General features: G+C 39.1%; 1 protein-coding gene and 1 pseudogene across 2 annotated transcripts in view; one reads left to right on the top strand and one right to left on the bottom strand.

Moving 5' to 3' along the window:
- The window catches only part of A2ML1 (alpha-2-macroglobulin like 1), a gene marked incomplete at its 5' end in the record, with an annotated part of 37713 nt that extends 20345 nt beyond the window's left edge, over positions 1–17368 (top strand). Inside the window, 13 exons of the mRNA XM_081059241.1 lie at positions 1128–1304; positions 1468–1549; positions 1904–2060; positions 4648–4722; positions 4902–5064; positions 6420–6634; positions 9565–9780; positions 9953–10080; positions 10240–10330; positions 11149–11217; positions 15109–15211; positions 15650–15691; positions 16359–17368. Of these exons, the coding sequence (XP_080915367.1) occupies positions 1128–1304; positions 1468–1549; positions 1904–2060; positions 4648–4722; positions 4902–5064; positions 6420–6634; positions 9565–9780; positions 9953–10080; positions 10240–10330; positions 11149–11217; positions 15109–15211; positions 15650–15690 (1517 nt within the window). The 3' untranslated portion in view covers position 15691; positions 16359–17368. The remainder of the gene's footprint in view (positions 1–1127; positions 1305–1467; positions 1550–1903; positions 2061–4647; positions 4723–4901; positions 5065–6419; positions 6635–9564; positions 9781–9952; positions 10081–10239; positions 10331–11148; positions 11218–15108; positions 15212–15649; positions 15692–16358) is intronic.
- A 2620-nt stretch (positions 17369–19988) lies between these two features.
- LOC308502029 (L-lactate dehydrogenase A chain-like) lies at positions 19989–21285 on the bottom strand (annotated as a pseudogene). The gene has a single exon. The product of its transcript is annotated as an L-lactate dehydrogenase A chain-like (transcript).

Raw genomic sequence — 21285 nt, forward strand, 5'->3', positions numbered from 1 at the left:
GGTAGAGGAGAGACAAAATTTTTGCAACAGCCATTTAAAAAATGAGGAATTTACCTATTTGATAAATTTTGGGGGAAGATTCAACCATATTTACCAATGCAGTACATGCCTCTTCTTTGGGCGAGGAGAGGGAGTGAGTAGAAAAGCATGTGCTTGAAAATCATATCAATCTTGTGACCCCAGTTGTGCCATTTAATGGTGACCTTGAATAAGTTAGTGAACAATTCTGATCCTTCTTTTCCCTCCTGTAAGACAGTGATAATAACCTACTTCTCAGGATTGGTGTAAAGATTAAATATAATATAAAGTTCCCAGCAAAATGTCTAGATCATAGTAGGAGCTCAAGAAATATTAGGTTCTTCTTTTTACTTTTACCCCCAACCAAAATCCCTTCCAGGTTAAAATTTCTCCATTTTGACTGCATTTGATTCATATCTCTGGTATAGCCTTCACAACACTGTAATTGTAGTATAGCTTACTGTCTATCTTCCGTCGTGTATTGTGAGCTCCTTGAGGACAAGGGCCATGTCTTTTTAAATTCTATTTCTAGTACAGTTGACATTCAGTACGTATTTATAAATGTGACTTGAACACCATGGCTGAAATGCAGATGTTCACCAGTCACTTATATCAGGCTTCCTGGCTTATGAAGTAAATGGAAGGGTCAGTAGATATAACTTGGAAAAGGGTATCAGGATTGTGCGTGTTTGGGAGGGACTTGGTGATTTGGAGACTGATGTACTTATAGGCAGTGGAGGAACTTAAAGATTGAGTCGAAGTACCACAGGTTGGTTATATCACTCATCATTTTCAGTGACATGTTTTCTTAAAAGCCCTGAACCCCCCTACGGTGACCTATGTAACCTCTCTGTGTACTCCAGCACCTTATACATTCCCAATATTGCAGTACTATATTATAACTGTTTAGAATGACTAGAATTGTAATGTATTGTGATTGCCCTTCTGACCATGAGCTCTTTGAGGTAGAGACCATATTTGACTTGTTGTCTCCCCGGCCACAGAATAGATACTCACTTAATGATAGCTAATACATGTTTGTTGAGTGAATGATAACTGTAAGGGTTCCTGCTTCGACTTCCCCCATTCTTTCTCTTTTTGGATCCCAGGGGACATTATGGGCACAGCCCTGCAGAACCTAGACAACCTGGTGCAGATGCCAAGTGGCTGTGGGGAACAGAACATGGTGTTGTTTGCACCCATCATCTACGTTCTGCGGTACCTGGAGAAGTCTGGGCTGCTGACCCAGGAAACCAGGTCCCGGGCAATGGGCTTCCTGGAGCTTGGTGAGTTGGTTCAGTCATCTTCTTGGACCCCTTCACTAGGGCCTATGATAAGTTGATAAGATAGAGGGCAGTTCACCCCATGAAGTGTCCCACATCCTTGAAAGCCATGGGGGTGTTTTTTGAACTTGTCACTGTCCTCTAAAAACGATGTCTGTCTTCCCAGGGTACCAGAAGGAGCTAATGTACAAGCATAGCAATGGCTCATACAGTGCCTTTGGGGAGAAGGACGGAAATGGAAACACATGGTAACATTGCCCAATTCCCAGTGTGTTCTGTATCCCAGAGAATAATTCCTGGACCCTGTGAAACTATTCCTTTACCTGTCCCCTTAATCCCATTCCTTCTTTCTATCCTTTACCTCCTTAATACTGTTTATTTCAGCTTCATGTATGGTCAAGCCCCTCACCCTTCTTCCTGACTTTGTGCCTCCTGAGTCCTTTTCCCCATTAATGCCTCTTAATGCCTCCCTTTTCCAAGCCTCCTGGGAAGTCTGTTTTCTCACCTCCTCTTCTGGAACCACACACCAGAAAAAACTATAGAACTCTCGCATCCTCAGCTGGAAATCCCCCTTTGTGCCTTGTCTCCCTTTACCCATATAGGCTGACAGCCTTTGTCACCAAGTGCTTTGGCCAAGCTCAGGAATTCATCTTCATTGATGACAAGAACATCCAGGATGCTCTCGAGTGGATGGCAGGAAACCAGCTCCCCAGCGGCTGCTATGCCAATGTGGGAAAGCTCATTCACACAGCTATGAAGGTGCGGCTCTCCCACAACTGTGTCTGGAGGAACTTGGACCTCTGACTGAGCAGAATTAAAAGAGCACTGGCCTGGCAGCCACTGTTATTCAGGTCTCAGCCCTGGCTCTGGGTGACTTGGAGTCATGCCGGGTGGCATGCGGGGTCTCTAGTTTTGCTCCCCACATAAGAATGCAGGACATTGTGAGGCCAAAATGGAACACCCATGGAGCCATAGATAGGGGTGTCATACCACTATAGTCTCACTGGCGGCTGGGTTGGAGACACAGGAAGCAGAAGCCACACGATCTGCAACCTGTCGTCTGTTTTTCTGCCAACCAACCAACCAACCAACCCCACTTGCTAGCTGCAATCCACGCTTGCTAGTTCAGCCACCATCTTCTTGCTAGCCCCCATTTGCTGCTAGCGTAACTACAGCAGTTATATTAGTGGCCAATGGCTCACTGGTTACAGCTGACGGCCAATTAGCCACAGCTGATCCATCCAATCACAGTTGATGGCCATTTACTACCTGAGCCAGCATCTTTCCATATGAGGGCGAGAGCCTGGAAACTGCACTCCTGGCTCTATCCCCAGAGCCAATATACTTAACCACTATATTGGTCAATATACTTAACCAGTCTGAGCCTCAGCTTCCCTGTCTGTAAAATGAGAATATGTGCTAGAAAGCGGTTCTCAAAGTGTGGTCCCAGATCAACAGCCTCAGCATCTCCTGGGAGCTCCTTTGAAATGCAAATTCCAGCCCCAACCCCAGACCTACTCTGAGAAACTGTGGGGATGGGGCAGTAGTGTGGGCCCGCAATTTGTGTTTTAACAAGCCCTCTGGGTGATTCTGATACTTGCTAAAGTTGTTTTCAGGTTTGATTATTTTTATTTTTATTCTTTTATTTTTTAAGTTTTTTATTTTTCAATCACAATTGGCATTCAATATTACATTAGTTTCAGGTGTACAGCATAGTGCTTAGACATTTATAAAACTTACGACGTGATCCCCCGGAAATCTAGTACACACCCTGACATCATACATAGTTATTACAATATTATTGACTATATTCCCTAAGCTGTACTTTACATCCCCATGACTATTCTGATGCTTGCTAAATTTTGAGAACAACTGGACTAGGAGATCTCTGAGCCTGTTTCTAACTCCCTAAATTGGAGGCAAAGCATTTGCTCTGCTGAGGACTAATAGCCAGCCCAGTGTCTTTTTGTAAAGAATTTACTCTCTGCTGGGCACTGTTTTAAGTACTGTTTTTGCTTGATATTATTTTATGTTTACAGCAAATCAATGAGCTAGGTACTGATATACCACTATTAATCACATTTTACAGATGAAGAAACTGAGGTGCAGAGAATAAGTAAACTGCTCAAGGTGAATGCTAATGAGTGCTAGGATTAATTCGAACCACAGTAGTTGAACTCGAGAGGCATTGCTCTCACCCCTTCACTGCATTGCCTGTCCCTTCCCAAACCCAGGGGGCGGTATTGATGCTGCAGGATAACTTGTTCAATTCAGAACATACTAGTGAGAGAGATTTGTACAAATTTATCTAGAGAAATTATTTACATTGCTGTTCCAGGGGTAAAAATCTTGAGCACTGGAAAAATAATCTCTGTACCTGTAATTCGTTTGTGTTCCTTATGCAAGATCTTATCATTGCCCCCAACCCCCAAGTCTCTCTTCTCTTATACACTGTGTGAAATATACCTGGGAGTAGTATAAGCCAGGACTTGACTAGAACAAGATCCCAGAGATTTTCCTCCTCCTTTCTTATCAGAGTTGGCCAGTCTATTAAGAAACTTATCACTAATTAAACTTAGTGCTTTGCCACAGGAACTCCAGAGTTCAACTCCCTGGGTTCAAGTCCCACTCCTGATTATTAGCTGCATAATTTTGAACAAGCTATTTAACTTTTATTTTAATGTTTTAATTTTTTTTTTTAAGGAAGCTCATAGTGGCCCATGCAGGGATTGAACCGGCAACCTTGGTGTTATTAGCACTATGCTCTAATCAACTGAGCTAACCGGCCACCCCTTATTTAACTTTTTAAAGTGTTATTCTTTTATATATAGAATGAGGATAATAATTTAGATTAAATATTTTTAAAAAACTTGCTAAATCTTTCTGTGAAAGATGTTCAACTGGGAAGGTGTCACCTAATCTCCCCTGGAGAAGAAGCTGGGCTTTGTGCTACTTGAGGGGACATCCACTTGAGGAGGCTCAGATTCAGTAAAAAACTGAGAATAAGAGATTCTCCCCTTATTGGCCCCCACCCCCTTAACATCTCATCCTTTCTAACCCCTTCCCTTGGGTTTCCTAAATACCCTCTCAGAGCTGAAGACCTCATGTTACCTCTTGTGTGGCTATTGTGTCAGGCTGCACAGTTATTGAGGTCCAGCCAGTCCTCCCTTATTGTGTGTGCTAAAGGCTTTGAGCTTCAGTCAGCTTGTGGAAAGGAGTGCTTTCTTTTCTTTTTTCTTTTTTTGATAATTCACCCATTCAGAGCAGGGGCACCATTTTGTAATTTGCACATAAGTCTTACTTGTGCTGGCTGCTGCCCTGACTTATTGTCTCTGTTTCTCTGTAGGGTGGTCTTGATGATGAAATCTCCTTGACCTCATATATTACAGCTGCGTTGCTGGAGATGAGAAAAACCATAGATGTGAGTTTCTCTGGATCCTTTTCTTTATACTCTTCTTATCATAACTATTTCTAGAGAAATTCACCTAGTTTTGTTCTTATTCAGCCTTTTAAACTCAGAAAAGGGAGGATGATTTCCTTATCACTTCCCATTTTACAAGAAATGCTTTATGAATTCAGTTCTTCACTTTTACTTTTTAGGATCCAATGGTGAGTCAGGGTCTGCAGTGTCTTAAGAATTCTGTTTCCTCCACCACCAACCTCTACACACAGGCCCTACTAGCTTATACTTTCTCTCTGGCTGGAGAGATGGACATCAGAAACATTCTTCTGGAACAGTTAGATAAACAGGCTATCATCTCAGGTATGTTGGCCATTTTAAGAGTTTTTTGAAATTGTGAGACTATGCTGTGAATTATCTATAATTTTCCCTAGTCTCCATAGTCCCACATATATTCATTCAATTTAGGATTTATTTTAGTGAAAGTTATTGTCATAAAATCATTGTTGAAAGTTTTGTAGGAAAGTCCATGTAAGTCCTCAAAGGCATTGTTGTATTTTTAACGTGAAAATAAAATAGATGGTAGAAGCTAGTCAGAAAACTTACTGGAATTGTACAATCATCCTTTCGCAGGTATTTAACAACTCTTTAGTTAAGATTATTGAGGTTGATGAGGTAATATTTAAACTTAGAGATTTCTCAAGGTCCCTTTAAAACCGTAGATGTTTAGAATAATATTTGATGTTCTAACAGATCTTGTAAAGAAAATATTAATGCATTTTATTTATCTACCCTTGTATGTAAAAATTACACTTCTAGGCAAAAATTAATCTCAGCTTTCATTTATATGAATGTCATTGCCAAGTTGTCCTCTCGTATAGGTTTTGGGTAGTTTTCTGGCCTGTGTATAAGCAACCCTAGTCATGAAATAGGTGTCTCAGACAGTGATACCTGTTCCAGTATACATTGATTTAATGTGATTATCTCTTCTCCATTAGCTTATATTGCAGGCTCACATGTTTTCTCTTATGTTTTTCCAATCAGTTGCCTCCTGTTGATTATTTATTATCTCTAAACTTACATTTACTTAGATTTCTAGCTTCCACTCTTCTCATTGCTAGTTGTTCTTTGTCTTCTGTCCCCTTGGCTGTCAGAGTTTAGATTTGCTTTCATATTCTATTTGCTCACCCTCAGTAGCATTTCTTCTATGGTTTCTCAGCGTTCTTATGCATATTCTGCCATTTTTATTTTTCTTAAAATGTTAAACAACTATTTTACTAATATATAAATTATGTAAAAGTAAAATAAATGCTGAAAATTAATAAAATTCTGTAAGTTCAAAAATGCCCCAAACACATGAGATTTTTATGAGTAGCTTCTACTTACCTATCTCCATTAACATTAGAATTTATAAATTAACAAGAGAGTGGTTTTCATATAATTGCTGGAAGCATCTATTGATGCTCTCAGCTTTACATTGAGGAACTATGTGTGGGTATAAACACACACACACACACACACACACACATCTCTGCATAAATATTATGGCCAATAAATCAAAAAAGATTCTGAGAAATATTTTTGTCTAACTCATGATTTTGTCTAACTCATGATTTATGTTTGGTACGTTTTCTGCTTTAAGGTGTAGCACTTACAAAGTAAATATGGGAAAGTCATTTCCTTCCAACACCTTCCTAATTATACTTCTTTCTTAATAGGAGAGTCTATTCACTGGAGCCAGAAACCTACTGGGTCATTGGATGCCAGCCCTTGGTCTCAGCCTGTGGCTGTAGATGTGGAACTTACGGCATATGTATTGTTGGCATGGCTTAACAAAGGCAGCCTGACTCAAAAGGAGATAGCCAAGGCCACTGGCATAGTGGCTTGGTTGACCAAGCAACGCAATGCATATGGGGGCTTCTCTTCCACTCAGGTAAATACCCTGCTTTCTTACTGCCACCTATCAGGTAGGACTAGAATGCTGTGTGGAGATGGAGGAAAAACTGTTGTCCTTGCCCTCTAAATCCAGGGACTTATAATTCCATACAGAGGGAGAAAAAGCGTGTGAAAAATGTATAGAAGGATTCATAAAACTGGGTCATATGAGCACAGAAATATTATAATATGCATTTAGTGCTCTTTTTTGTAGAGTATGAAACATCATGAGATTCATGTTATATATGCAAAGAGGACGTATATAATTATGGCTAAATTTATATATTAATAAATTAGAAAGCTAATTATGGGATCTGTAAGCATACAATCAAGATTTTATACTTTACTTTACTAATACCTAAATACCTACTTTAGGTATTAAAAAGCTAGTAAGATACAGTCTTTAAAAAGTTTACAATCTGTGGGCCGGCCCAGTGGCTCAGGAGGTTAGAGCTCCATGCTCCTAACTCCAAAGGCTGCCGGTTCGATTCCCACATGGGCCAGCGGGCTCTCAACCACAAGGTTGCCAGTTCAATTCCTCGAGTCCCACAACGGATGGTGGGCAGCGCCCCCTGCAACTAAGATTGAACACGGCACCTTGAGCTGAGCTGCCTCTGAGTTCCTGGATGGTTCACTTGGTTGGAGTGCATCCTCTCAACCACAAGGTTGCTAGTTCGACTCCTGCAAGGAATGGTGGCCTGCGCCCCCTGCAACTAGCAACTAGCATCGGCAACTGGACCTGGAGCTGAGCTGCGCCCTCCACAACTAAGATTGAAAGGACAACAATTTGACTTGGAAAAAAGTCCTGGAAGTACACACTGTTCCTCAATAAAATCCTTCCCCAATAAAAAAAAAGTTTACAATCTGGAAGGAAAGCTAGGAAAATGTCTATATATTACAAAGCAGGATCTGATCTACTATATGTAAAACATAAGAAAAATGAAAGGAACACAATATTGAAATTCAAAAGGCAGAGAGTGCATATAAGCTTGAGGGATAAGAAAAATCTTCACAAGGGAATGGCACTGAGGTAGATCTAAAAGAATATGAAACATTTTGGAAGGCAGCTATTGAAAGGAAGAGGGAATGATGTGAATACAGATACTCATTTGTAAAAGTATGGAATGGCAGTTGGGAAAACTGGCTTAGATGAAGCATAATGGGACTTACATTGGAAAGGGTCATTTTATGAAGGGCCTTGTACATCAGACTCAAGTTTGTTCCTAATTCTGAGAAGCTATTAATTTTTTTTAACTTTGTTTCTGAAAGATTAATCTGTCACTTGATATATGGGATGATTAAGAGGAGGGAGACTGAATTTGAAGAGATCAGGAGATTTTTTTCATTTGTTTAGATTAGGAGTAAAGAGAAATTGAATTAGTGGGGTGGCAGTAGGGGAAAAAAGGATATGATAAATTCAAATAACGTCACAAGGATGATTTTAGATGATCACAAAGAAAGTAGTCATTAATCATTTGTTCTGCAAATATTAAATACCTACCATGTCCAAGTCACCAAGGATACAGAAGTAAATAAGAAAATATATTTATTGTTCTCATAGAGATTCTGTTGAAATTAGGGCTAGTTCCACTGAAGGTATAACATGTAAAAATTAGGGCTAGTTCCACTGAAGGTGTAAATTAGGCCTGGAACATGTAAATTAGGCCTGGAAGAATGAGCAGGTTTTAATAAATGGAGTATCTGGTAAATGTGTTAAAAGCACTGAGTTTGAGTATGGTAATGACTTAACTGGAGTTTAAAAAAATTATATGGTACTATGCTTCCTCATTTCAGGGAAATTCTTGGTCAAAGATCAGGAAAGACTTCTTCTTGTTGAACCCTAAATAATTATAATATATAATATTAGAAAGTAGTGGATGAAATGTTCAGAACTCTCAGTGACAGATATGTGTCAGAAGTGTTTTTCAATAAAATCCTTGGCTCTTACAGGAAGTCATGTATCACCCACATCAGTTTTTCAGCTGATGGTGAGGTTCCATTCCTTGAATTGTTTTCACATGTCCCAGCAATAAAGACCTCCTTGGCCCCAGTTCACAGAGGGTACCAAAATCATTGTTCGTAGGTTGTCAAGCTGCACAGGTATAACTTGTTCACAGCTTCTCCAGGGTGGTGACCTGTCTTCCTATTTTTATATGACAGTGTAATATCTAAATACAATGTTCTTTTCCATTTGGGATAGGAGGAAGTGGGATTCCTTTATTCCGTAATAGATATTTTACAAAGTGTTAAGCATGTAGGAATTCTCATAACAGAACAAAATAGGAAAATTTTGCTGAACACATCATTCTTTTTGTCTTTCCCTTAGTTGTAATTTATATAAATAAAGATAAAATGTTTTCAGAATAGAAAAGTTCAAACTATGTGATGCCACACTCTCTTAGTGATCATTTATCTGTCTTAATCCCAGATAAAGACTGTCACATGGTATAATGGCTAAGAAGCCTTTGACTGCAAGGAAGGATTTTCCAAGGATTTCCTAATAACCTCTCAAACTGCCATCGAAGATCATTGCACAGCTAAATAACTTTGAAGAACATGCAATTTCTAGGGCTCTCAAGTTACTGCTGTAATAATAAGGAAATTGCAAAATATATACTAAACAGTTATCCATTTGCTTCTAACAATAGCCCGTTCTGAAGCTAGGTTTGGTTGTTGAATATGAATATATGAGATTAGCTTAGTGACCTATGGATGTTCAATAATAACTTGATGGCAATTTTCTATACAGGCAAGAGATTGTGATTTCTGTGTCAGCTTCCCCAGCATTGGTAAATGGGGTTCTAGATACTTAGAAGAGGTTTCATCTAAGCTAGTGAATTACCACCAGATGTATAGGTTATAGGGTTGTTTGAAGTTAATTTCAATGGCTCACAAAATGGTAAGCCTGTGGTTGATTGTTTTCCTCAGGATACTGTAGTTGCTCTCCAAGCACTTGCCAAATATGCCACTACTGCCTATGTGCCTTCTGAGGAAGTCAATCTGGCTGTAAAATCTACTGAGAATTTCCAGCACACTTTCAATGTTCAGGCTGCCAACCGGTTGGTATTGCAGCGGGAGACTCTGCCCAGTGTCCCTGGAGAGTACACCTTGGAGGCCACAGGCCAGGGCTGTGTCTATGTGCAGGTAAGGAGAGATTCATGAGAATGAATGTGTGTGTGAAGGAGAATCTGAGGGCATCTTCACCTCCAGCAGAACCTTCTTTCTATTTACTTTATTTGTAAGGAAAGTAGTTTGAACTGTACAGTCTCTGAAGTTCTTCCCAACTCTAATTAGGTTATCTATTTCCTCCTACTAGACAGTGCTGAGATACAATATTCTCCCTCCTAAAAATGTGGAGACCTTTAGTCTTAGTGTGGAAATGGGAAAAGCTAGATGTGAGCAACCCACTTCACCTCGATCCTTGACGCTCACCATCCACACCAGGTGAGGATGATGGTGGGGTTGACACGTGGATCATAGAAGCTGAGCTGGTGTGTGTGTGTGTGTGTGTGTGTGTGTGTGTGTGTGTGTGTGTTGGGGATACAGAGCATGCTGAGAGGAAAAATCATTGGCTCACAGAGGTTTGCTTCTTTCTACTCTCAGTTATGTGGGGAGTCGCAGCTCTTCCAATATGGCCATTGTAGAAGTGAAGATGCTTTCCGGTTTCAGTCCCATGGAGGGCACCAATCAGTTAGTAAGTCACTTCTGTTTACTTCATTTAACTAGCTCCCAGGGTCATACCAGGTTTCCCTGAAAATAAGACCTAGCTGGACAATCAGCTCTAATGTGTCTTTTGGAGCAAAAATTAATGTAAGACCTGGTATTATATAATATAATATTATGTTATATTATACTATATTATACAGTATTATACTATACAGTATTATATTTTTATATTATATTATATTAAAGACTGGGTCTTATATTGTAGTAAAATAAGACTGGGTATTATATGAATTTTTGCTCCAAAAGATGCATTAGAGCTGATTGTCCAGCTAGGTCTTATTTTTGGGGAAACACAGTAACATTATCATTAAAAGCTGGTGAAATGGGCTTCATGGTATATATACTGGGGCTGCCAAAAAAATGTATACAAGTGGACGCTTTGGTCAACGTTGCTCAAGCAGTAGTTCACCATAATCAGAAGTGTCTGGATGCTGATGGTAACCAATTTGAGCACTTCTTGTATTTGCAGAAGTCAAATGTGACTTGTATTCATCTTTTGTTATTGGTACATATTGAGTATTACAATTTTAATACAGTTTTTCTTTCTTAAAATATATACATTTTTTTGGCACCCTCTATATACAACTCATGATTGTATTATCTAAATGGGCTATAAACATGCAACAGATATATGAAATGGAACTTGTAATAGTTTCTGGTCCTTTTTCTTACCTTTTCCACCATATATATTATTTCCTTGATTATGACAGAACTTTGGAAGATTCCCCTAGGGGATAGGGAAGACTCTGGCTCTTAGTCTCCTTTTTTCTCTCCTTGCTTATTTAGCTTTTCCAGCAACCACTGGTGAAGAAGGTTGAATCTGGAACTGACACACTTAATATTTACTTGGAAGAGGTAGGTATTCAAGAATTGAACCAAAGAGCTTGATCGTTTATGTATCTTTGCAACTCCTCTTCTAATCCATATATGCTAGTGTCCCATACACAGGGATGAGGGACTTGAGAGAATGAGCCCACAACCATGAAATGAATTCTGCCTCCATACTGTTATACCATAACATTGCCTCATGTGTCTCCAGGGTAGCACTGTCCAACAGATACAAAGTGTGAACCATCTCTGTCACTTAAAAATTCCTGGTAACCACATTTTAAAAAGTAAAGAGAAACAGATAAAATTAATTTTAATACAAATATATTTTATTCAACCTTATACATTCAAAATATTTTCAATTCACCATATAATTAATATGAAAAAATGTTAATGAAGTAGTTACAATTTTTTTTCTTACTACATCTTTGAAATCCAGTATGTATTTTTTTTTTTTTTTCCAGTATGTATTTTACACTTAAAGCATATCTCAATTCTGACTGGTCACATTTCAAGTGCCAAGTAACAGCATGCAACATTACAGCTGAAAATTGTTGAATGTCTATTTCCTCAGCTGTAAAATGAGGGTGGGTAGTGGTAAAAATAGTTATCTATCTCATAGAGCTATTGAAAGAATTAAGTGATTTAAGGCATGTAAAAATATTTAGAACTGTGCCTGGTATAGAGTAAGCCCTCAATAACATTACTATTGATACGATGTTAATGTAATGTTAATATTAATTAGACTTATTGTATGTAAACTTTCATATCAATAAAACAAGTTCTCAAGGACTAGTAATGTTCTAAACATTGCTGAAATCATATGCTATTCAACAAAAGGACAAAGCTAACCTTACTGTACAACTGACAGACAAGAGTACCTCCAATTAAAATACACTATTGTTACTAACATCTGTTTCCAGTTCCCTATCCCTTCACCAGCTCATTAATCAAACTGTGTTTTTTTTCAATCTCCCAGGGAGCCAGGGGTTGGTTATTTTGAGTGAGCACTGCTTAGTTTCTTTTGAGACAACTCTGGTTAGTCTATTAGGAACAACCCTGAAATCATGAGGTGGTACGCATAGTTTAAAATTTTTGCAGAGTTTATGGGCTTTCATATATACCTTCTTTGAGTCTCACACAGTGACCTTCCTTATACGTAAGGAGACGGAGGCCTGTAGTGATAGCATAAGAGTGGCTTGTCCTAGTCGTGCTGCTCATCAGTGGCCAAGGTGGGAGTAGAAGCTGGGGACTCTAATTTCCACGATACCATTCTTGAGACTGTAATGACCTGCTCATCAACGTATCCAGCCAAATTTGTCAGTCAGTTTCTAATTTGACACATCAAGTCTCATGGTCTAAAAGTCAATGTTCATGATTATATATGTGATTATTCTCCTTCTCTGTGTATCTCCTCTCCTTTTCCCTTGATCATTTTCACCAGAGGACAATCTTATTCACATTTAGCAAAAATAGCTTTTGGTTTTATTTTTCTTCTCTGTTGTTTTTATTTGTTTGGTTGGTTTGGATGTTCTGTTTCATTAATTTCTTTCTTTGTTATTTCTTTTCTTCTTTATTTTGGCCTGAAGGCAAGATATTTTCTATTACTTTTTTCCTACTTCTTAAGTTGAATGCTGAGTTCATTTTTAATCTTCTTTATTTTCTAATGAATTTAAACTATAAATTTTCCTTTGAGTACATTCTATCTCTGTCTCACAATTTTTGACGAGCATTGTTTTCATTTCCATTTAGTTCTGTATTTTAATGTTTTGGAAATGAATGGGATTTTAAAAGCCATCCTTTTGTTATTAATTTCTAATTTTGCATTATGCTCTGAGAGCATAGTCGTCATGATACTGATCCTCTGGAATATATAGAAGTTTCTTTTGTGACCTAACATATGGTCTTTTGGAGGAAACTTCAGTGTGTGCTCCAAAAGAATGTCTATTACCTTTGTTTTGGATATGACTTTGATCTAGATCAAAAATCCAAGATCACTATTTCTATTGTTCAGGTCTTTGATATCTCTGCTTATTTTTCTACTTGATCTAAGTTTCTGGAAAGAGGGTGTTAAAACTTCTAATTATAATTGTTGATTTATCCATTTATCTATGCAATTCTGTCAGTTATTTCTTGATATATTTCTACATAATTAAGGTACTTATATTTTCATGAACAGATCTTCTTATTCAGTTTCCCTTTTATTAGTGTATACTGTTCTTCTTTTGCCCTAATTATATATGTATGTGTATGTATATTATCTATATATATCTTTGCCTCAGATTTGTACAGATGCACACATATAATTTCTTTTTATTTTGCCTTAGATTCTACTTGGCCATATATTAAGACTGCTTTCTCAGCTCTCTTTTGGTTTATATTAGTTATTTACTTTACATCTTTGTTAACTAAATGATGGACAAGCACAGGGGTGCCAAAAATGTTTGGTTTCAGGACTTTTTTACACTCTTAAATTACTGAGAACCTCAAAGAGATTATGGTGATGTGGTTACACCTATTTATGTTTACCTTATTAGAAAACTAAAACTGAGAAAATCTTAAAATATTTATTAGTTCATTTAAAAACCAATAATAAACTCACTATATTTTAATATAACAAATTTATGAAAAATGACTATAGGGCTGGCCCGGTGGCTCAGGTGGTTGGAGTGCCAAGCTCCTAATGCCTAGGTCAGTGGTTCGATTCCCATATGGGCCAGTGAGCTGCGCCCTCCACAGCTAAGATTGTGAACAACAATTCTCCCTGGAGCTGGGCTGCCATGAGCTGCGTGAGTGGCCAACAGACTGTCGGACTGTCCACCTACTGCCTCAGCAGGGAGGGAGCACAAGGCTCATAATACCAGCATGGGCCAGGGAGCTGTGTCCTATAAAACTAGACTGAGAAACAACGGCTTGAATCAGAGTGTGTGTGTGGGGGGGGGGAGGATGAAAGGGGGAAAAAAAAGAAATATAACTGTAGTTCTCAAAACAAACAAACAAACAAAAAGAGAATATCAGATTGTTTTACATTTTTGCTTTGCTATCTGGCTGAATCACAGAGAGTGAAATTCTCCTATCTGCTTCTATAGTCAATCTGTTGCAATATCACATGTCAAGCCACCCCTGTACACTTGTATGTAAAAGAGAATGAGGGTGATAAAAGCAAATAATGTGTTAGTATTTCAAAAATAATTCTGACCGCACAGACTCCCAAGTATAGTTTTGGGGATCCCTGAGCATTCTTGGACCACATTTTTAGAGGCACTGTATCTAAAGAAATCCTTTTGGAAATCTCTTTCTATTAGGCATTTATAATTCCAAATCTAAATGTGTAACATGAATCTCATTTTCTTATTGTATTAGATCAATTTATACAATTGTATTAAATTCTACATTTATTTACTTATTCGTTAAACATTTATTGCGCAGCCACTTTATGCCAGGTACTCTTCAAAGTGATGGAAATGCAGTGGTAAAAATAATAGACATGATCCCTACCCTCATGGAGTTAATATGGTAGTGGAGAGACAAACAATATGCAAATTAAAAAATACATACATATGTGTATACACATACACACATATTCAGTAGTCATTTCAGTAATAATAAGTGCTATGAAGGATAAGGGGATAGTGATGGTGGGAGTAAGCCAGGATGTGACTATTTTAAAATAAGGTGGTCAGGAAAGGCCTCTTTGAGGAGATGTCATTTGATCAGAAACTGTCTGAATAGAAAAAAACCAGTAGGGAGCATAGAGCTGATGGAGTAAATATTTCTGTTTCTTTGGCCACTTCAGTTAATTTACTGAAGGAGCCATGGATTAGAGTAGACCAAGAATGGAAGAAACCATTTTATAGAAGTGCCAGGAAACTGTAAGTCCTTAGTTTTAATGTGATGTTGTGTTTATCTTCCCCATAGCTCAGTAAGAAGACTCAAACCTATACTTTCACCATCAGCCAAAGTGTATTGGTCACTAACCTGAGACCAGCAACAATCAAAGTCTATGACTACTACCTACCAGGTGAGGACTGAGATTTGCCTTTATCTCCTAACATTTTTCTGCCACATTCTTTATGATATCTCTCTTAATTTTACAAATCTTTCTTCCCAAGGCAAGTAGCACATAATTGCATTATCTGATGTCTTAAAACACTTTAATTCAATTATATGCCATTTAAAAGAATCCTCTGCATTAGAGATATTTTATAGGATGCAGTCCATAGACCAAAAGAACAATGTGCACCATTGTTCTCTAAGGGCCAGCTATTCTTAATATTCTTGCTATGAATAATAATTTACCACAACTATGCAAATATTAGTGATTGGAACCTTCCTGTAATTCTGAATATACCCTGTAGGGATCCTCTGAAAAGGGCTAAAGCAGTAGCTTTTATGAAATATTTCCTCTCTGAATATGTGAGGCCTGCAATGTAATAAAATATGTCATTTCGTTTTACAGATGAACAGGCAACAATTCAGTATTCCGATCCTTGTGAATGAGGTAAGCCTAGAAGAGAGAAGGGTGGGCTTTTGGGTGGTGTGGCAGTATTCAGAAGTTAAGGGGACCTTCTTCTGAGTTACTGTTACTGTCTTTTGGAAGTTTATTTTTGATAGAAAGTGGCCTTTCCTTTTTTGTCCTAAACTCTTGAAGAGAGAGTAATAATCTCCATAGTTCACATCAGAAAAAGTTAATACTGGCATTTGTATGAGGAGTTCCATGTGATTTTTAAAAACAATATTTTTCCTGATTGGAAGTTGATGAATTTTCCCAATTATTTTTACATTATACATTTTTAAAAAAATTTTTATTGGGGAACAGTGTGTTTTTCCAGGACCCATCAGCTCCAAGTCAAGTCTTTGTTTTCAATATAGTTGTGGAGGGCACAGCTCACTGGCCCTTGTGGGAATTAAACAGGCCACGTTGGTGTTATGAGCACCGCACTCTAACCAACTGAACCAACCAGACTCCCCACATTATGCATTTTGTCATATAAACATACTAAGACAAAAGTGAAGATTGCCTGATTCTGCTCCCCTGAGATAACACTATTCATAGTCTCATCATACTTCTGTGAGATTTTTTTTTCTTAGATAGGAAAAAGCTCCTCTATAAATGTGAAGACTTTCTGAATGTCATGATGTCTTCCTGTTTTTGTTTTTTTCCCCAGGATAGAAGTTGGAAAGAGATTAAATTAATCCTTAATGACAATACTGGACAGCATTCTTCTGCCTCTTAAAGCAAATAATTTGATTTTTCTGATTGACTAGGGAGTGGGTAATAGATGAGCAGGCCTGAACCTCAGCTACTTTTGACTACTTCACAAATATTTGAATAAAGGGTTGGGGGAAGTGGGCTAGTAATAATCACACAAAGGAGGAATTACATGGGAAAGGTCACTGAGGGAGAAGATGTGGTTTAGCCATTTAGGGGACTCTCCAGAGAGAAGATGGTGGTAGAGGGTGATCCAGGGAAAATAGGGATGACTTCCTGGAGATTAAATCTAAGGGAAGATGTAATTTACCGCTTTGGGAACAAGCTGAAAAATAAATTTTCTTTTATTGGAAAAGAAAATCTGTCCACTCGGCTCTGTGCATATTTCTGTGGATACCAAAAGATAATGAACATTATCTTTTTTAAAAAAACTCATGTTTTGGCTTCTTCCTTAAACCCTTGACTCAGACTTCTCAAAGAATCATGCAAAAGATTTAGGGCGGGGTCAGAGTAGAGAATCCTAATTAAGGGACTGTGCTCGGCCAGCTGTCACCGCAGGGCAAACAGTGATTGAGAGCCAGAAAGTGGCTAGCCAAGATTCTCTGTGTTGTTTTCCTCCTGTACTATCCCCCAACCCTTTCTTACACGGGATACCCATCATCATGTAAGCTCTTCCTTGGAGCAATGTTTTGTTTTGGAGACAGGGTTGCAGGCACAGAGATGGGGGGAAAAGATGAGTGATATTTAAGCAAACAAGAGTCTCTAGGTAATTACACCCTGTCCTTTGGACGTCCACACTCTGATATTGCTCCTGTAGATTGTAAACTCTGATGCACAGTCAGGAAAAAGTTGAATCCAAGATGCAGAGATATTTCCTTGAGCCCAGGGCCACACTTATATAAACTAGTCCCTGTCTCTTCTACCCTAATCTCTGCCCTTGTCCTCCTAGTAGTTCCCAAAGTAAGAGAAGATGGGGACACCCAAGGAAGCCATCCCCAAACCTGCCTTATCCCTCAAGTATCACGGGAAGAGAACAGAGAGAACACTAAAGAAAAGAGGGCAGTCATGAATGCTTCTCCCACTCACTGGAAGCCCCACCCTCTGTTGCATTTGGTCCTACCAGAGTGTCGTCTTTTTTTGCAGTGGAGGGAGGTGGTGATCCTCAAGACCTAAGAAGTTATATCTGGGTAGAAAACATTTTCAATGATTGCAGAAACTGTTCTTGTATCTTCAGATAGGAGAACAAGAATATTCTTAGGACTTAAATTATCAACTACATGGAATAGAGAAAATTAATGAGAAAAGAGACCCCTTGTTCAACTTACTGAAATGTAAACATTTGTGCATATTTGAGAAGCAAGGTGTCCGTAAGGATTAAGTGATACTTGGTATTATAGTACTTATAGTAAATATTCAATATGTACATTTATTATATGCCAGGTACTTTATCAGCCTGGGAATGCAAATATAAATAAAATGAGGTTTTTATCCTCAAGGAGCTCACAGACTAGTGGTGGGAGAAAATAAACAAATTAACAAGTATAATACAGTGTGACAAAAATAATGATAGAAGAAAGTACAAAATGTGTGGAACTACACAGGAGAGACACCTTCCCAGGCTGAGGTGAAGAGGCGGCCAGGAATAGCTTCTCCAGGTTGAGCCCAGGGCCCAAGTAAAGCTCACTGCTGTCAGTGACTAACTGGATGTAAGACAGGAGAGTCTGGGAAAACCTCCAGGATTCTAGACTGGATTATGTAGGAAAGGAAAAACTTTTTCTCTATCCTTTTATATTCAGTGGGTGCGGCCTGTGAATTAAACTGGTTAAAAAAACAACAGATTAACAGGAGAAGAGGTTTATTTTTTTCATATGCACATGGTGGCTTCACAGGAAAAAAAATGAAAACCCCAACAATCGGTTAGGCCCTGCAGCTTATATTACCATTTTAACAAAGGGTGATAAATTGTGGAGAAATTATAAAACAAAACAAAAGGGTTTTGGGCTTCTAGGGGTAGTAAATGGTGGGAAGGTAAATATCTGAGGGAAAGGAATGGAAAATAAAGGTTATTTTAGTAAGGTTTGTTTATGCAGATACAAGTCAATGCTGACTTTCTATTTCCTATAAGGGTTTTTCTCTTCCTGGTATGAGAGGGCGGGGGAGACACCCTCACAAAGGGAAATTTATGCCCTGCTTTCAGGCAGAAAAGGGGAGGGCAGAGAGTTCCTCCTGTGTCAGCCGCTCTAGCTCCATCTTTGGCCTTCCAGCCACATACTTAGTTCTCCAGGAATACCAAACTACACTTAGTTGCCTGTTCCTACTATGCTTTCTGATAATTTTGATATATGCTTTTTATCATGCTGCTTGAAAAGCCTCTCCATCCCTTATTCCTGGAAGACTTCCACTAGTCCTATAAGGTATGACCTTCAAGGTGTGTTTTCTACTCTTGTAAGTATGTCTTCCCGAAGAACTCCTCTCTACTCCTCCAGCCTTTGTGCTTCCCATGGAGGACTTACCCAGGTCATGTTTTCTGTTAACCTGCCCACCTCCCCACCAGAATGTCAGATCCTTGAGTGCTTATACCCCATGGTATACACTCATAATACCTCCCTTGTATCTATTCTCTTTTCCTCACTAACAAAAAGCACAATTTTTTGGGAGCAGCAAGGTGACCAACTGAAGTACTCACCTTCTCAGAATCGCTTGCAGTGAGGGGTGAACGTGTGGCAGAATTCTAGACAACAAAAAGTAACTGGAAGTCTCTGGCAATAAATCCCTTCTGAATAAAATGACAAAGCCTCACACAGGGAAAGCATTGACCCTTCCATCTTCTTTCTAACTGGAACAAGGACAAGATTCCTGGAGGAAGAGGAGCTGTTTTGCAACCATGCAAGTAAAAACCACATGCTGAAAATGGGAGAGCAGCGAGATAAAAGGAGCCTGGGTGCTTGATGACATCACTGATTCAGCCTGGACTGCGGGCCCTTGGACATTTTGTCTAGGCAATGAGAAAAGTTAATCATTTGAGGAATTGCTAGACTGTTTTTCAAAGTAGATATACCATTTTACATTCCCACCAGCAGTGTATTAGGGTTCTGACTTCTCTATAACTTCACCAATACTTGCTGTTACCTGACTTCTTTTTTTTTTCACGGTTCAAGGTTTATTTGGTGTTTTTGTTGGTATGACACTTGGATAGTTGGCTGCATTAGTAATATGTAGACTTTCCATTTTACATTAGTCTCCAGTATACGCTGACACATATAGTACATAAAATAAGATCCTTTAGAACATGCAATTTTGGATTTATACATTGGATCTCCAGCTGTGGGACTGGAGAAAAAAAGTTGGATTAGGCACACAGGGTAAAGGAACCCGAGTTATACAACACACAGTAAACACACATCTAGTTTGAAGGGCAACTGTAGCATCGTGTGCAACATTGGCAGTGATGGTGCCTCTGAGGGGGTGGAACTATTCCGCACTAACCAGTTTAGGACGAGATACATACCATCCAGCATCAGGACATAGCCGCAGGGTTTTATGAACCATTCCTATTGCTAACTTTAGGAAATTGATGTTTTTCCTAGCCTGTCTTAACAATATTACTGCTTTAGTACAAATCATGTTAAAAGGACAATATGCGCAACCTCCAACTAAAATCCTGTTGTACCCTAGACAGTGAAGTGGCACAACATTAGAAGACTTTAAAACTGCAGCTCTTTTTGGATTCCCCCAAAGAGTATCTGCACTCTTCTTCAAACGGGCCTCTTCCTCAGGTGTCAGAGTCACCTTCACAACATCTGAGATTCCATTCTGTCCCAAGATGCAAGGAACACTAAGGAAGACATCATCTTTTATTCCATAGAGACCCTTAATCATGGTGGAAATTGGATGCACCCGCCTAAGATTCCTCATCATACTTTCTGCCAAATCTGCCACGGATAGTCCAATGGCCCAGGACGTGTAGCCTTTCAGTTTGATCACCTCATAAGCACTGTCAACCACCTGTTTGTGAACTTCTTTCCACTGTTCCTTATCTGCATCAGTGCCTAAATTAGGGTGCAGAGACTTCAGGGAGACACCAGCAACATTCACTCCACTCCATACAGGCACACTTGAGTCTCCATGCTCCCCAAGGACCCACCCATGACAGCTTGATGGGTGAACTCCCAGCCTTTCCCCCATGAGATAACGGAACAGGGCTGAATCCAGATTGCAATCACTTCCAATAACATGGTTTTTGGGAAAGCCGCTAATCTTCCAAGCCACATAGGTCAAGATATCCACTGGATTGGAAACAATAAGCAATTTGCAGTTGGGGCTGTATTTGACAACATTAGGAGTGATGAATTTAAAGATGTTCACATTACGCTGGACCAAATTAAGATGGCTTTCTCCCTCTTGTTGACGTGCCCCAGCTGTGATAATCACCAGCTTGGAGTTTGCAGTCACATTGTAATCTTTGCCAGAGACAATCTTTGGTGTTCTAAGGAAAAGGCTGCCATGTTGGAGATCCATCATCTCCCCTTCAATTTGTCTTCCATGACATCAACAAGAGCAAGCTCATCTGCCAAGTCCTTCGTTAAGATACTGATGGCACAGGCCATGCCAATAGCAGCAACCCCAACGACTGTAATCTTATTCTGGGGGCTTTGTTCTTCCTTAAGAAGATTCACAATCAGCTGATCCTTGAGAGATGCCATATTGAATTTAGAACCAAAAGGACTCTAGTCCAGGGTGCGCACGGCGGGTGAGCGGCTGGCGCGCAGCGTCGGATCCGGACTTGGTGGTAGCAGCTCCGGTGCCTGTTACCTGATTCCTGGTGGATATGAAGTGGTATCTCATAGTTGGATGTTCTCTTTTATCTAGTGTCTGTTCAAGTC

This window comes from Rhinolophus hipposideros, assembly GCF_964194185.1.
Source record: "Rhinolophus hipposideros genome assembly, chromosome: 9".
Taxonomy (NCBI): Eukaryota; Metazoa; Chordata; class Mammalia; order Chiroptera; family Rhinolophidae; genus Rhinolophus; species Rhinolophus hipposideros.